General features: G+C 43.7%; 1 protein-coding gene across 2 annotated transcripts in view; it reads right to left on the reverse strand.

The window, feature by feature from the left end:
• The window catches only part of SLC22A23 (solute carrier family 22 member 23), a 199539-nt gene that overhangs the window by 48842 nt on the left and 134484 nt on the right, over positions 1-16213 (reverse strand). For both annotated transcript variants that reach the window (XM_032798381.2, XM_075062824.1), the window contains exon 4: positions 6847-7015. In XM_032798381.2, the coding sequence (XP_032654272.1) occupies positions 6847-7015 (169 nt within the window). The remainder of the gene's footprint in view (positions 1-6846; positions 7016-16213) is intronic.

Raw genomic sequence — 16213 nt, forward strand, 5'->3', positions numbered from 1 at the left:
GAATATCCACTTTTCAGATGCGAGGGTGGGTGAGTGGAAACCAAGAGAGGAGAAATGTTTTCGTAGTTGGCAGCCATGGTCACAGTCGGTTTGTGTTAATCCTGAGCTGGATGGTGTGCGAAATGTGGCAGATGAACTGGAAGCTCAGCGAGTTTGCGTCTTTGGAAGGCTGGTCCTGAAGTGTTTTTTCTGCAGGATGGCCACCTTTAAGATCTGCTAGTGTGGGCCAGGGAGTTGAAGTGTTCTCCTACAGGTTTTTGTATATTTGCCATTCCTGAATATGAGGTGGTGGGGTGTGGTGGGTCCATTTATCCTTTTCTGTTTAGAGACTGTCCAGTCTGGCCAATGTTACATAGCAGAGGGGCATTGTGGCATTATATTACGATTGGTGGATGTTGCACGTGAATGAAAACCGTGATGGTGTGGCTGATCTGGTTAGGTCCTGTGATGCGTGTCGTGTTGTGATATGGGCAGATTGCTCGAGGTTTGTTGCATGGATTGGTTCCTGAGTTAGATTTACTATGTGCGATGTTCAGTTAACCGCATCCTTGCCATCGGGAGGCCTCACCGGCACCGGATGGCTCTGCGCTCTCGGCGAAAGCCGGCGGTTAGTCATCCCCTGGTTCAGGCAGCCAGTGCGGCATCACGATGGTACCGCGGTGAGAATATGCTTCAGGTTGCAGGTTGTCTGTGAGTGGAGACTGGCCTGCCACCCAAGGTTTTCTCTTCTCTTGTTTTCACACCTCAGCTGCTAGAAGAGGCCTCATCCTCCCCTATTGAACTAACCTCGTTATGTCTCTAGCCTGCTTCTTGTTGCTTTATACATTACTGCCCCTGAAATTTCCACTACATGTATCAGACGAAGTGGGTATGTCACCACGAAAACTCATTCTCCAAAACGTCTGTTAGTCTATACCGGTTTTGCACAAGACTCGTTGCTGCTTTTGGGATTAAGTGTTGATCCCAGCCTGCAACAGAGTAAACTCGGTACCAGTGGGACTTATACTAGAGTAAAACTTTGGCGACTTAGGGGTTTGTATCAGGGGAAGGACACCAGTTAAAATCCAAGCTGCTGCATTTGAGGAGTTACAGGAAAAGGATAAATCTTCAGCTTATGTAGGGTGGACCAGACAGCAAGTGTGAAAAATTCCAGGATGGGAGCGCGTGGGGGGGGGGGGGGGGGAATAGAGCCTATATAGAAAAAACCCAGAAAATCGAACGGTCCCTTATAAAAAATCAGGATCATCTGTCACCCCTAAGCTATTGGCACTGTGCCACCTTACACCAATGCAGCGAGCCCTTTCACAGTCTTATCTTTTAGTAGTAATGTTGTGTTTCTTTGTTTTAAATATAATATATAATATATATATATAACAGCCAGATCCAGAAAGCATCTAATACCCAAAAAGAGGAAAACAGCCTGGTCTACACTACGCGTTTAAATCAATTTAAAGAGCGTTAAATCGATTTAACGCTTGGTACCGGTCCACCACTACAAGCCATTTTTATATCGAATATAAAGGCTCTTTAAATCGATTTCTGTCTCCTCCCCCGACGAGAGGCAAAGATAGCCGCTTAAAAATCATTATTGCTACTTCGGAATAGTGTTAGTGTGGACGCGAAATCGACGTTATGGCCTCCGGGAGGTACTCCGCACAGTGCACCACGTGACCGCTTCGGGACAGCGATCAGAACTCAGAGGGCCGCTGGCCAAGGTAAACAGTAAAAAGCCCTGCGAAACTTTTGATTTCAATTTCCTGTATTGGCCAGCGTTTGGAGCTCTGATCAGCATCAGTGACCACGCAAGAGCTTCATCAGCACACGGTGGTAACAAATGCAGTCTCCTGAGAATCAAAAAAGCAGGCACCAGCCTGGACGCGCACAAGAGTATGGATCTGATCGCTATATGGCAGGAGAAGATTCAGTGCTAACAACTCCGTTTGAAAAGACAAAAATGAAAAAATATTTGAAAGAAATTTCAAAGTCTATGACGGAAAGGCACCAGCAGGGAATCACTGCAGTGCAGGAGTAAAGTTAAGGAGCTAGACAGCATAACCAGAAAACCAGAGAAGCCAAACAGAGGGTCTGGGTCAGGGCCAAAAACATGCTGCTTCTATGCTGATCTGGTATGCAATTGTTTAGGGTTGGCTGCGCATACCAATACCCCAAATCCCCTGGCCGTCTGGATTCAGAGGTTGGGTTGTAATAATCAACCGTAGGCTCGGAGATTCTGCGGAAGGGGGAAGATGAGGAGGAGGTGGTGGGGTGAGTGGTGTTAGTGGTATAGAGGGGGTGGTGGAAGGGGGGTGTGTGGTGGTGTGTAAGGGAGGGGTGTGTATAGTGTGTGTGGAGGTGTGTGTGTGGTGTGGTAGGAGGGGACTGAGGCGGGGGGCGTGAGAGCACACAGCATTCCTATTAGAAAAATAAAACCCAACAGCCAGAGCTTTTTGTGACCCAGAATTACCATCCAGCCCTCCCAAGCCAACAAGCCCAGACAGCTGAAGCCATGAAAAGCGACCTCTGGTGAGTTGTACCTTTGTAAATCTTCTATGAATCGCTCTAGAGACATACTCAAAAGATTTATGCGAGAACATTTCTGGGCAAGTATCCCTATTGGTTTCCCTCATTGTATGACACTTTTTCCACGCCATGCATGTAGCAAGTAATTCCGAATCATAGCTTCACAAAGCACAGCCGCGTATGCCAGGTACGCTGGCATCCAGAAACATTACGTTCTGCAGCCTCCGGTGCGTATTTCTCAGGAGGTTATCTCATTATGGTAACCTGGTGAAATCTCTCCCGTGCCTAGTGTGGACGCGGACACTCGACTTTATAATATCAGTTTTAAGAAACCGATTTTAGCTAATTCGATATTATCCCGTACTGTAGATGTGGCCACAGAAAGCCTTCTGTATCCTGGTGATCTGAAATCTGTGCCTAAGTACATACTTAGGACCCTGACTTCTTTCATGTACATGTCTTTCAGCACATTTCTCAGACCTGGCTTAAGGACAAACAGCTACGGTCTTCCAGATGTCTTGGACTATCCAGATTCCACAGCTCTGTCATTGACTATTACAGGCCTTGCACCCCTGCACTTTTGTATAGGACCGCTCCACTCCCTCTCAGTCAGGGTCTTGCCCCAAGCTCTATCTGTTTAGGTATTACACAGCCCATGACAGCATGGTATCTATAATACAGGGCAAGAGGGGAGCAGAGCAAGCACAGAGATGGAAGAAGATTAGACCCAGAGATGCAGGAGGAAAGTGAACAGCATTCTCACAGTAGGAAAGGGATCAGGGATCACAGATGAGGGGGAAGACGAGGGAGGAGACAATATGGTAGGTCACAGAACCTTTCTAGTGTTTAACTGATTACTCTGTGTGGGTAAACAACAAGTGACAAGGAAGGGCAGTTTTTATTTTGTTACAATTAAATGCAAGTTCATTCCCCCACCCGCTCAACTATGCATACAGTACGTGCCAAATTAACTACTCTCCTACACCCTAGTTGAAGGCACCAAACCTGCTACATAAAAGGGGCATCCCACTTAAAAAGATGCGACAGGTGAGAGGTATGCACGCAGCATACGTGTACTGTACACCCAGTATAACTAAACAAATTTTTCAGTCCCTTTCTGCTCATTCAAGAAAAATCAGACTCTGCAAGTTTTGATACTTTGGTTATTGCTACCATCATCAAACCGTATAAGCAGGTCCTAATCCTACCTTCCTTCCATCCTTCCCCTCCTGTTTTCAACGGGATTACAGGTGCATATCCAAGGGCAGAACTTGGCCAGTAGCAAAATCATGAAGGTCTTTGTTTAGTTTGGGATAAAACGTTAATATTTCCAACTCCCATTAATGTCAGCAGGATGCCTGGCATTGAGTTTACTGGTAGCTGAAACAAATCCTGAAATGGCAGTGTTTATAATATGAAAAAAGTCTCTTTACACGTAAGTTTGTTTTGCTGGTGTGTTGTTATGCTAGTTAATCATATGTATTCCTAAAGGACAGAAAAACAATGTCACATAAAATATTTGTAAAGGATGGTATTGGTATTGTACACTATCAATACGTACTGTTTAAAACCTGAATTGTTATGCTGAAATGTATTCAGGTGTAGCATGACTAAACAACAGTAAACATTCAGCCAATACAACTGATGAAGGGTAGGGAGTAAAATAAAACAACAGATTAGGTAAAACTAACATGTGATAAGGTACACCTGCTAAAACGCACAGACCAGGACACACCAACTCAAAGCAGCACCAAAGCCTCCCAAAACAACATACACAAAACCAGCAGACATATCTCCACTGCTACAGTGATCATCACTCCCCACAACACAGCTTTCAAGATCCATGGATTCTACACATACCCATCAAAACATGTGTACCTCATCCAGTGCACCAAATGCCCCAACAACAACTATGTAAAACAGACAATAACTACGCTCTTGAATGAACTTACACAGGAAAATGATAAAAGACAAAAACATCCTATTGCCTGTGGGTGAGCACTCTTCACAAAACCATCACTCCACAGCTGGCCTATCGGTCCTCATCCTCAAAGGAAACCTAAACAACACTTTCAAAAGACAAGCCTGGCACTTAAATTCATATCTCTGCTAGACACCAAAAATCATGGACAGAACTGAGACACTAGATTTATGGTTTACTCCAACAATCTAATCCATTAGCCCCCTCTCTCCCTTTTGTCCTATGACTACAGAGGTGTTAACGGGACACTTCACCTTGAATTGTCCATTACAACATTTGCTAACTACCTATGCTAAACAATCTGTTCCACTTTGTATTTAGCTGCCACATGCTGAGTACCTTTCCCAGACCTGAAGAAGAGCTCTGTCAGCTCAAAAGCTTGTCTCTCTCACCAACAGAAGTTGGTCCACCTTCATTGTCTCTCTAACATCCTGGGACTAAGGGCTTGGCTATACTGGAGAGTTGCAGCGCTGGAGAAGGGGTTACAGCGCTGCAACTCACTCTGTGTACACACTTACAAAGCCCTGGCTGCAGCACTGGCTGTACACCTGGTCTGATTGGGGTGTAGCGATTCCAGCGCTGGTGATGCAGCGCTGCTCATCAGGTGTGGACACCAACAGCACTGTTATTGGCCTCCAGGGTATTAAGAGGTATCCCAGAATTCCTGTCCACAACAAACCGGAAGAACAGCTGGAAGACGAGCTCTAAACACGCTGCTCTTTGCTCCAGCGAGCGAGCCGAGGCAGGAGAATTGCTTTGGAATGTTCACAGCTGTTTGTTTGAGGGGAGAGGGTGAGTCCGTGTGAGCAGCTTTGCTTATGTGTCTGGAAGGTATTAGGAGTGGAGGCTATTTGCATGTGAATAAGGAGAGTTGGGGAAGGGTCAAAACTTTAAAATGATTGAAGGTAGCTGTTGTGTATCTTCATCCTTAGAAACTTGCAAGGCAGGGAGCTGAGAACAGCTGCTAGTGTTTGCTGAGAGAGAAACAGCACGGCAGGGGGTGGGGGGGAGTCCATCGAGAAGCTGCTTATCTGGTCTGAAGCCTTTTGCATTTAAAAGAGTGATTGAAAGATGGGTGGGGGAAATGGCCAGAATTTGCAAGCAGGGACTGTCACAGTGTCTGCTCCAAAAATCCACTCTCTCTGTCTCCCCCCACGCCTCCCTGTCACACTCCACCCCACCCCCCTTTTTTGAAAAGCATGTTGCAGCCACTTGAACACTGGGATAGCTGCCCACAATGCACCACTCCCAACAGTGCTGCAAATGCTGCAAATGTGGCCACACTGCAGCGCTGGTAGCTGTCAGTGTGGCCACACTGCAGCGCTGTTCGTACACAGCTATAACTCCTAGCGCTGCACATTTCCAAGTGTAGCCAAGCCCTAACACAGCTACAACTACATTGCACAGCACAGGTAAGGCAGTGCAGATTTTAACACATACTGAGCTGATTAAGTGAGAAGCTTTCTGGGAGCCTTAGGATACTTCCCAGCATGGGTAGATGGACACAGACTGGCTTTGCTCATGCAAGCATGCTAAAAATAACAGCGTGGCTGCTATGACATGGGCAGTGGCTCAGGCTAGCCACTCGAGTATAATCCTGCCTGACCCCCTGGGTCTGGACTCAGATGGCTTCCCTGAGCCACTGCCTATGCCATCACGGCCACACTGTTAAATTTTAGTGTGCTACACACCTGTCTCCCCAAGAGGAGAAATACCAACCCAGCTGCTGTGTAGAGACCCACTCAGGTGGCATGAGCTTAGCACATGTTAAGGGCAATGCATCTTGTCTACACTAAATTTAAAATGGACTAGTTTGCACACGTTGGCCAATACATGCTAACATCATTGCTTTAAATCCTAGCCTAGTCCAGCCCAAAGAGAAAGAAGGGACAGGCAAGTACCATATTCTGGGTTTGAGTGGAAAAGTTGACTTTAGAAACACAAACACAGATCTCCAAGAGCTAAGGCTGCAGCACAATTGTCAACACCCTGCTGGTGAGAACTTATTTTTTTCCTCATGTTTTATATCTGGTGATCGCAACATGTCCCCTCTCCAAAGTAGTATGAAGCACATATGGCAGCTCATCAAAGCAGATTGCTCCTCTCCCTCCCACCCATTACTGGGAAAACAAATAGAGGAAGCTACCTTAGGAGCAAGTTTTTTCCTCTGAAGCTTAGTTTCATATTTACCTATTTGCTGAAGGAGACATTTTATAACCGTGAAAAATAAAAGCTTGATATAAGCGATAATAAAATGGGGGCCTTCTCAGATATCAAAACACCTCCCAAACCCTGTCTTAGTGGCGAGCATCTTTACAAACAAGAAACAAGGCAGAAATACTTACACCCAGTAAAACAGCATCAGTAGGAAAGGGCAGATGATGACCGCCTGGAGAACCTGCCAGTCCCTGCAGAGGGCAGCCAGCCCTGGCATGAGGAACTGTCCTGCCATTGCAATGAAGCTTGCCACCATGGTGACCATGAAGCGGTGTCCAGGAGGACAGAGTTCTATTCCTGAAACAAAAAGGCACATGCAAAATGTGAAGGTCCATGCAAAGGAAAAAAATTTTGTTATCCATAATGACAGTGTTTATTATGGCACTGGAGCCAATGTACTCCCATCAATCACAATTTTTTCTATTTGATTTATAAAGAGAATACAGCAGTCCTTTTAGAAAGTATTTCACTCAGTCTTGGGCTCAAAAAAATATTTTACTGAAGACTTAAGGCAAGTAAAAGCTCACATGTCCCAAAGATTTAGGGGCCAATCCTGCAAGATGCTGAAAAAAGCATAGAGGTGCCAAGTGCCTTCAATTCCCATTGATTTTCATGGGAACTGTGAGTGCTTGGCACTTTGCAGCATCTAACCCTCCAGTCACTATGGAAAGCCACCTTCCTCCAAATTTATCATGCTAGTACTAAATCCCATTTTAAATTGGACTTTTCAGAGCTGTTTCCCCCTCCCCCCATAGGGGATCTCACTCAACTTTCAGCAAGACAGCTTCCTATTTGTCCCTTTCTTCCCTCTTCAGTGAAATCCATCAGTAGTAATCTCAGCAGCCCTTATGGCAAAGGGTTGGTTGATAAAACTCCTTAAGATCCCTGGTCCCAGATAGTCACCCACTAAGCCTTAGAAATGGAGCTGGATCTAGCAGAATCACATTTTCAAAATCAACAGAAACGTAGCTATAAAACTGATTCAGATCATAGAACTACATCCTAATGTTGATGGATTTTTTTTTCCAGCTAGAGCTACAATGGCACCCTGCAATCTAGACTTTCTGCTTGTCTACATCCACTTCCAAGGGTTAATCTTGAGGCATAACAAGCTTGCCACAAATACTTACTGTGCAGCCCTTATCTGCAAGTGGAAACAGATACATAGGCTAGAAAAATGTCTGTCAGCATGATAGCATTGACAAAGGGAATGTGCTTTTCCTTGGAACTCTGCCAGTTATTTTGTTGTTAAAATTATTATTAAATGATTAAGACGATGGATAATAGCAAGCCGGGGGAAGGGGAGAGGAGGGAGATTAGATGTATTAATCAGAGGCCAAGCTGTATGCGGAACGGGGATTTAAGCAGAACGTTTTATCACATTGTTCCAAGGCTAGCAGGTTATGGCTGGAACAGGATCGTTGCCAGCCAATACAAATTAAAATGCATCTGCAGTGAAGCAGTCAAAATTTTCATAATCCTAGCCACTAATAAACCACAATTCAGCTCTGGCGGGGGGGGGGGGGGGATAAACTGTTGCATATAAAAAGGCTTTCACAGTTTAATTAGTAAAACTAAATTAAACACAGAGCTCCCATTCCATTAATATGGCATCATTCCTAATAATGAAGTACACTGGGTTTAGCCAATTCCATTTTTTCTTGGTAGGGAGGTGTCCTCCAAGTTATGTTTTTATAGCCTCCAAGCATAAAGCTATTTTGTTTTTTAAATTAAACATCATAGTCACTCACACTCCAGTATTCTTTCAGTAAGTAGGAGCAGATTTGTTGCTATAGAAACAAAAAAAATCTGCATTAAACAGGTGCAAGTTCAGCTTTCCAGTGGCTGAGCTTTGGTTAGTGTCAGTTATGAAAAGTTGCAGACAAGATCAAGTTTTTTATGAAGTCAAAAAGATGTGTCAAAATTCTATAATTGCCTTTCTGAGTCAATGGTGCATAATAGCTGTAATAGTCCATTTGCAGTAATTATTGATTGAAGCAATGAACTTCAGAGAAGAAAACAGAAACAAAACAGAAGTATTTGTGGCACCTTAGAGACTAACAAATTTATTTCAGCATAAGCTTTCGTGGGCTACAGCTCACTTCTTCGGATGCACAGAATGGAACACACAGACAGGAGATATTTATACATACATACATGTATAAATACATACATAAATACATACAGAAGCGGCGCTGCAGGTAGAATGGGACTGGGTTGCACTCCCTCCCCGTCCCCCATGGAGGCTGACCCAAGCCTTGCTGTGCACCTCCCTGAACATTGCTCCATACTCCCTAGGTGGGCACACCCCAGAGTTTGGGGCCAGTATCAGTCTCCTCTAAACAGGAGTTCCCTCTCACCGGGACTGGGTTTGTATTCCAAGAGCCTCTTTGCTTTAGAGTATTTTGTCTTTCCCTCAGTCAAGCAAGTGTTCCTCAGATCCAGAAAGAGGGCTGAAGGGTTTGTGTGTCTCAGGCCTCTTGCCTTACCTTAGTCAGTTGCAAGGCTTTTCCCAGCTTCCTTCAGCCCAACACCCTTTCCAATCAGCCTTCCAAAATCGAGGGTTCAGTAGGCCAGCCCTATCAGTATTGGTCTGCTGCATGGGAGGAGGCAGTCTCTATGTTTCTCCCCTTAAAGGTACATCCTCCAGATTCCTTCCCCAATCACCATTCATTCCCAGGACCCTTAGGTCTTCACATGTATCCACTGGACCCTTCCAAACCCTTAAAGGGCCTAGCAAGGTGGTAGGGTGGGCTGACCACTAGACACTACACCCCTCTCTGGCAGCCTACCCCATCACAGATACCAATAATAATACCACCTAGCATTTATGTTGAGCTTTTCATCTATTAGATCTCAAAGCACTTTACAAAAGGAGGTAGGCATCATTATCCCCATTTTACAGATGGGAAAACAGAGATATGAAGAACTAGATTTGATCAACTGCACAGCGTGATGGCCCATAAAAGCCTGCCAATTATCTTAGAAGTATTTTTGTTTAGATAACCTCGTTATTTCTTCCACTCAAGGTATGCAGTATAGCAAGTACAGGGTGCATACAGGAATGCTGCAGCTGCTGAATTAACCTATCCTGGCATGAATTTAAGGGACATTACTCCTCGTGTGGAAAAAGCTATATATACACACTAAGGGTGTGGCTACACTTGAAACTTCAAAGCGCTGCCGCAGCAGCGCTTTCAAGTGCGAGTGTGGTCGCAGCGCCAGCGCTGAGAGAGAGAGCTCTCCCAGCGCTGCACGTACTCCACATCCTCTACGGGTGTAGCTTGCAGTGCTGGGAGCCGCGCTCCCAGCGCTGCGGCACTGTTTACACTGAGGCTTTACAGCGCTGTATCTTGCAGCGTTCAGGGGGGTGTTTTTTTCACACCCCTGAGGCGAAAGTTGCAGCGCCGTAAAGCGCCAGTGTAGCCATGGCATAGTTGTGTGGAAATATGTGATTTGTGGAAATGTGCGTACATGTACAACGGATATTTTTGAACTGCACACTCTTTGAGGGATATTTTTGATCTATAAAACTAGAGCCCTGTATTGTTTACTATCTTTGTGGATGATGGATTGGATGCAGATCCAATTTTTGCATCCTTGCAGGGCTGTAACAGTGAGATAGGGTGCTGGTGAGGGTACATATAAAAGTGGAGTGCAGATCATGAGTCGGATACAAGTTAATTATCACAGATGCGGATCCATATTTTGTATCTACGCAGGGCTCTATCTATAACTCCCATGTACAATAATTAAACCAATGAATGTATTATGAATTATTTAGATACCCTGTTGGAAATCCCTTTCAAATAATCAGGCTGTGTGATTTGGAGGTTTAAGCAGAAGGGTGGTGTGGCAGCGCCCCCCATAAGGCTTTATGGAAATATAATTATGAATATATATAACATAACAGGAATATGTTCTATGCTACATATGCCATGTAACATATCTATGTAAAGGTTATGATCTACTGAATCTATTAATCCTCTTTGTATGCATGTATCACGTTTGTAGTTAAAGTTATGAATATTGCCTGTGTATGGGTTGATTTCTAAATAACCTTAGTAAAGCATTTGGTCAGTTCCTGGAGAAAGGAATTCCCAAAGTTAAGTGTCCAATCAGGAAGCATTTAAGGAACAATGCATCTTGGAATGTTCCAATCCACATAAGACAGACATCTTCCTGGAGCCATCCAAGATACCACGTGGGCAATGGCTTCTGCCTGTAAAAACTGTGAGTCATGCATGGACATGTGACTTGCCCAGGTGACTCCAAAACTCCATCTTGGAGCTGGACTTTGCATAGGAGAGGGTCTCCACTCACAAGAGAAAGTCTATTTAAGCCCATGGGAGACCCCTCCATTTTGTCTTCAGCTGGCTAAAGAGGGAGCCTCTCCACCCTCAAGGATACCTGAAAGAAACTCGAACAAAGGACAGTGACTACAAGGGGTGTGAGTGATTGCTGGGCCCAGACTAGAAGGAGATTAGTCGTTAAAGGAGGCTTTCTGGAACTGGTGAGGGTCTTATCCGTATTCAGTTTCTTACTGTATTAGACATAGACTTACCTGTTCTATTTTATTTTACTTGGTAGTTCACTTTGTTCTGTCTGTTACTACTTGGAACCACCTAAATCCCACTTTCTGTATTTAATAAAATCACTTTTTACTTTTTAATTAACCCAGAGTATGCATTAATACCTGGGGAGGGGGGCGCAAACAGCTGTGCACATCTCTCTATCAGTGTTATAAAGGGTGAACAATATATGAGTTTACCTTGTATAAGCTTTATACAGGGTAAAACGGATTTATTTGGGTTTTAGTCTCCATTGGGAGTTGGGCATCTAACATCTGTTAGCTGCTTTCAGTTAAGTCTGCAGCTTTGGGGCAAGTAATTCAGACCCTGGGTCTGTGCTGGAGCAGATGGGCATTTCTGGCTCAGCAAGACAGGGTACTGGTGTCCCGAGCTGGCAGGGAAAGCAGGGGCAGAAGTAGTCTTGGCGCATCAGTTGGCAGATCCCAAGGGGGTTTCTATGGCTATAACCCATCACAGGAAGAAACCAGGAACAGGGCTGCCCAGAGAATTCGGTGGCGCGTCCCGGAGTGGAAGGACCCCCCGCCGCCAAAGACTCGGAGCAGAAGAAGCTCCAGGGGCCCGGGCCCCGTGAGAGTTTTCCAGGGCCCCCAGAGCGAGTGAAGGACCCTGCTCCAGGAGCCCCGAAAAACTCTTGTGGGGGCCCCTGCGGGGCCTGGGGCAAATTGCCCCACTTCCCCACTCCCCCCCGCGGGCAGCCCTGACCAGGAAGTCCTGAGTTATAATCACAGGGGCTAGTGATCCTCACTGTACTCCAGAAACATTTGCCCATCATGCAACAGGTTCCTGGTTTAAAAGTAGGCATGGACAGGACTTTCAAACTAGATGATCACAGTGATTCCTTATGGCCTTTGAATCCCAGTATAACTGAGCCAAAAAAGGATTGTAGCTCGTTAATAGCAGTTCCAAATAATGTAATCTAAACTCAAAACAAACAAAAATCCTTAAATTGATAATCTCCACCGTACCAATGTATGGACCACATGCATCATATTATAATAGCCTTTTAAAAACAAAAACTCTCAAACTAGCCACCCCCGCCAGCACATTCCAACACAGTAGTAGAATTTTTATAATCCAGTCTCTCTGTTTACATTCTAACAAAGCAGTTGAGATTAGCTGGGACACATGAATTGCCCGTTTCTACATTTGTTTTTAACACAGAACTTTCTCAGTGAAGGGCCCTCAGTTCTGGCATTCTCTCCAGCTTGCTCTGACAGAGCCAGAGTTTACAGACTTTTGGAGCTGGATTTCTATCCAGTACAAAAGTTTTGTATCAGTGTAAATGCATCTGTTTCAGCAAGTTTCAGCATAAAGCTGGTGTAAGTAGGGGAGAATCAAGATTTCAAGGAACCTCTGGGTTATGTATTCTCTCAGTCTCTTCTTTAAGATGTTGCTTTAAGGAGGGGATTGGTTCCCCGCTCAGATGGATACAGGGTTCTTTATTATCACTGATAGATGTTCAGTGTATATGCATTTTTCATACACATGCCTAGAAACCACGAAAGCTGCATTTTTATAAATGAATATATATACATGAGGGCCACACGTTAAAGATGGCTCTATCACAGTGTATGTCCTTCTTGATTTTCTAAAGCTATGCCAATCATTAGATCCTCATGGTGTTTTCTGGCACTCCCTTGGCTAGGTCTGTGATAAGACTAAACATTTTGTTAACAAAATTACATGAACGGTAACTTCAAATCTGAGTTCCAAGCAACTGCATCGTCCCTTCCTATGAATCAGTCAATAGCACACCATGTTATTCCTTGGGACTCTTGATTCTGACTGTGAATTAGTAAACTGGATTTTGCACTACAGAAATTACCTTTTTTCCCCCAAGTACACTAAACCCCACAATCCTTGTTATTACTTCTGCGTTTTACTTAACACCGTTTCTGGAGTCACAGCACCCTAGGCACTAAGCAAACTATCTCTGGGAAACTGGAAGAGCTCAGCAATAAATGAGTTGTAGTTTCAGAGACTGACGTCCCAACAAAGAAAAGCAAATTCATTACCACATCACAGTCTAAACTTGGAAGAATTCTGAGCTACTTTAGGAAATGTTACAAATGTATCCAGTGCGTTCTTGGTACCCACAAAAACTACTGCTTAACAACATTAGGAAGTCAATGTATAATGATTATACAGTGTTTGAGGTGCATATCATTTAAATTGTTTAATGTGGATATAGATATCATGAATAATTCAAAAAGTAGTGTAGAAAGCAAGTAACTCTTTTGGCCTGTGTGAGTAGGCAAATAGGGCACTGTGCATTTTAAACCCATACACAATCCTTTAAGGCTCTTCAGAGAGCCATTAGCCTTGAAAGGTTTATTTCTAAGCTTCAGAAAGCTATAAAATCAGCTTGCAAAAGATAATGGGCTCTGGATTGCCCAGTAAAAATCAATTTACTCTTCACCAGCCTGCTAGCAAGGGGTTACGATTTACGAAAGCAGAAGCCTCTGATATCGCTGGTCTACAATTTTTGAGAAGTCATCTGCTTCAGAGATAAAATGTGCTATTTATTATGTATTTTGATGTGCTGAATTCAAATATGACAATTAAAACAACTGATTGGCTACTGTTTCTAAGATTATTTAAGTTTTTACATTTTATGTCTATGTATATTGTGTAGATAGTAGAGTTTTAATCATAAATTGTAAACCTAGGTCTTTTCATGTGTTTAGGGTTGCTTTACATGATAATATTTCACCTGTCCTGTTTCTGTAACACTTTAAAAATCAGCAAAAGGGTTATATAAATAAAATTTATTATGAAACAAAAGGCAAAAAACTATTATGTACATAGTTTTAGTCCTATTCATGTCTACTGGTGCTTCTTGGCTTATCTCTTGTATTCATAAATGGAGCATCTCTTCTCACTGTCCAGCAACAGTCTGCAAGCATTGATGGGCTCCATCTGCCCTGATAGCATTTCTCCATTGTTGCAATGTCCTGGTGAAATCACTCGCCATGCTTGTTGCTCACTGCTCCGCAGTTTGGTGGAAAAAAAATCTAGATGAGAGTGCAAAAAATGTATCTTTAGTGACATGTTGCAACCAAGGCTTTTGTATGCCTTGAGGAGGTTTTCCACCAACAACCTGTAGTTGTCTGCCTTGTTGTTTCCGAGAAATTTATTGCCCTAACTGGAAGGCTTTCCATGCCATCTTTTCCTTGCCATGCAGTGCATGGTCAAATGCATCATCTCGAAGAAGTTCACGAATCTGAGGACCAACAAAGACACCTTCCTTTATCTTAGCTTCACTTAACCTTGGAAATTTTCCACGGAGGTACTTGAAAGCTGCTTGTGTTTTTGTCAATGGCCTTGACAAAGTTCTTCATCAGACCCAGCTGATGTGTAAGGTGGTAACAAAATCTTCCTTGATTCAACAAGTGGTGGCTTGCTGAACACTTTTCCTCCAGGCTCCAATGACTGTCGGAGTGGCCAATCTTTCTTGATGTAGTGGGAATCTCTTGCACGACTATCCCATTCGCAGAGAAAACAGCAGTACTTTGTGTATCCAGTCTGCAGACCAAGCAAGAGAGCAACAACCTTCAAATCGCCACAAAGCTGCCACTGATGTTGGTCATAGTTTATGCACCTCAAAAGTTCTTTCATGTTGTCATAGGTTTCCTTCATATGGACTGCATGACCAACTGGAATTGATGGCAAAACATTGCCATTATGCAGCAAAACAGCTTTAAGACTCGTCTTCAATGAATCAATGAACAGTCTCCACTCATCTGGATCCGTGAACGATGTTGAGGTCTGCCATCACACCATCGATGTTGTTGCAGGCTACAAGATCACCTTCCATGAAGAAGAATGGGACAAGATCCTTTTGACGGTCACGGAACATGGAAACCCTAACATCACCTGCCAGGAGATTCCACTGCTGTAGTCTGGAGCCCAACAGCTAGGCTAGAGCCAATCAACCATTTTAAGCATCATTTTTGTTCTCAGTGACCCAGAATTAGTAAAGTTTGACTACATTTATTTCAGAAGCATTTTGGCTGTAGAGCAGTGTATATTAATGCTTGATTGACAAAATGTATGTGATCACAACACTGTACACAGTCTAAATGGGAGAAAGATTTGGGAACAATGTACAGTATTCAGAACAGGATTGGACAAGCCTCTAGACTAGAGCTTCAAGAGCTGTGAAGGACGCCAAGCTAAAACTGACACAGTTCAAGCTGATGCATCATTTATGCTGAAGGTGGTACAAAATGAGTGATTACGGCTTCATACTGACACATACTGGCAGTATTTCCACCAATCGTATCACTGAAAGCTCATGACTGCTATGGAGGCAAAGGAACTTAACAGAGCTAACATTCACTGGAGTTCAGCTCCATTCCAGAACATAATGATTCTCTCCTTCAAGACTCTGGAGGTGGTCAAAAAAGAACATATATGAAAAGAAAACCGGTAACGACAGGCTACATCCAACAATGGAAATAGTACACAGGTTACAAGGATATGATCGAATTAAAATGATCAGGCACATCAACTAGTACCCTCTTTCTCAGCTCTCCCTCCCAATATTATATTACAAGAGCTTTTTTATTTCTCCCAGCAGTGACTTTTCAAGCAAGACCTTGTTAAAAATGTCCTAAATGTTAACCTAAGTCCTTCAAACCCACACACAGTTTACTTCTTTACCTGCGCAAATAAAGGCCTGGTGACTTGATCTCATCTTTCCCCTTTTTGTTACCTAGAGAAGTAATAACAAGTAAATAGCAAACTGTGTTTGCTTTGGGCATTTGCCAACAACTCCAAGCAGATACATTTGTTCTCATTAGAGTTCTATGGATGAAAAATACTATAAGAGAGCTAGGGATTATTATTATTAGATATTTGCACATGCATGAATTGTGAACACATTTATTTTAAAACGCCA

The sequence above is a fragment of the Chelonoidis abingdonii genome, chromosome 2 (assembly GCF_003597395.2).
Source record: "Chelonoidis abingdonii isolate Lonesome George chromosome 2, CheloAbing_2.0, whole genome shotgun sequence".
NCBI lineage: Eukaryota > Metazoa > Chordata > Testudines > Testudinidae > Chelonoidis > Chelonoidis abingdonii.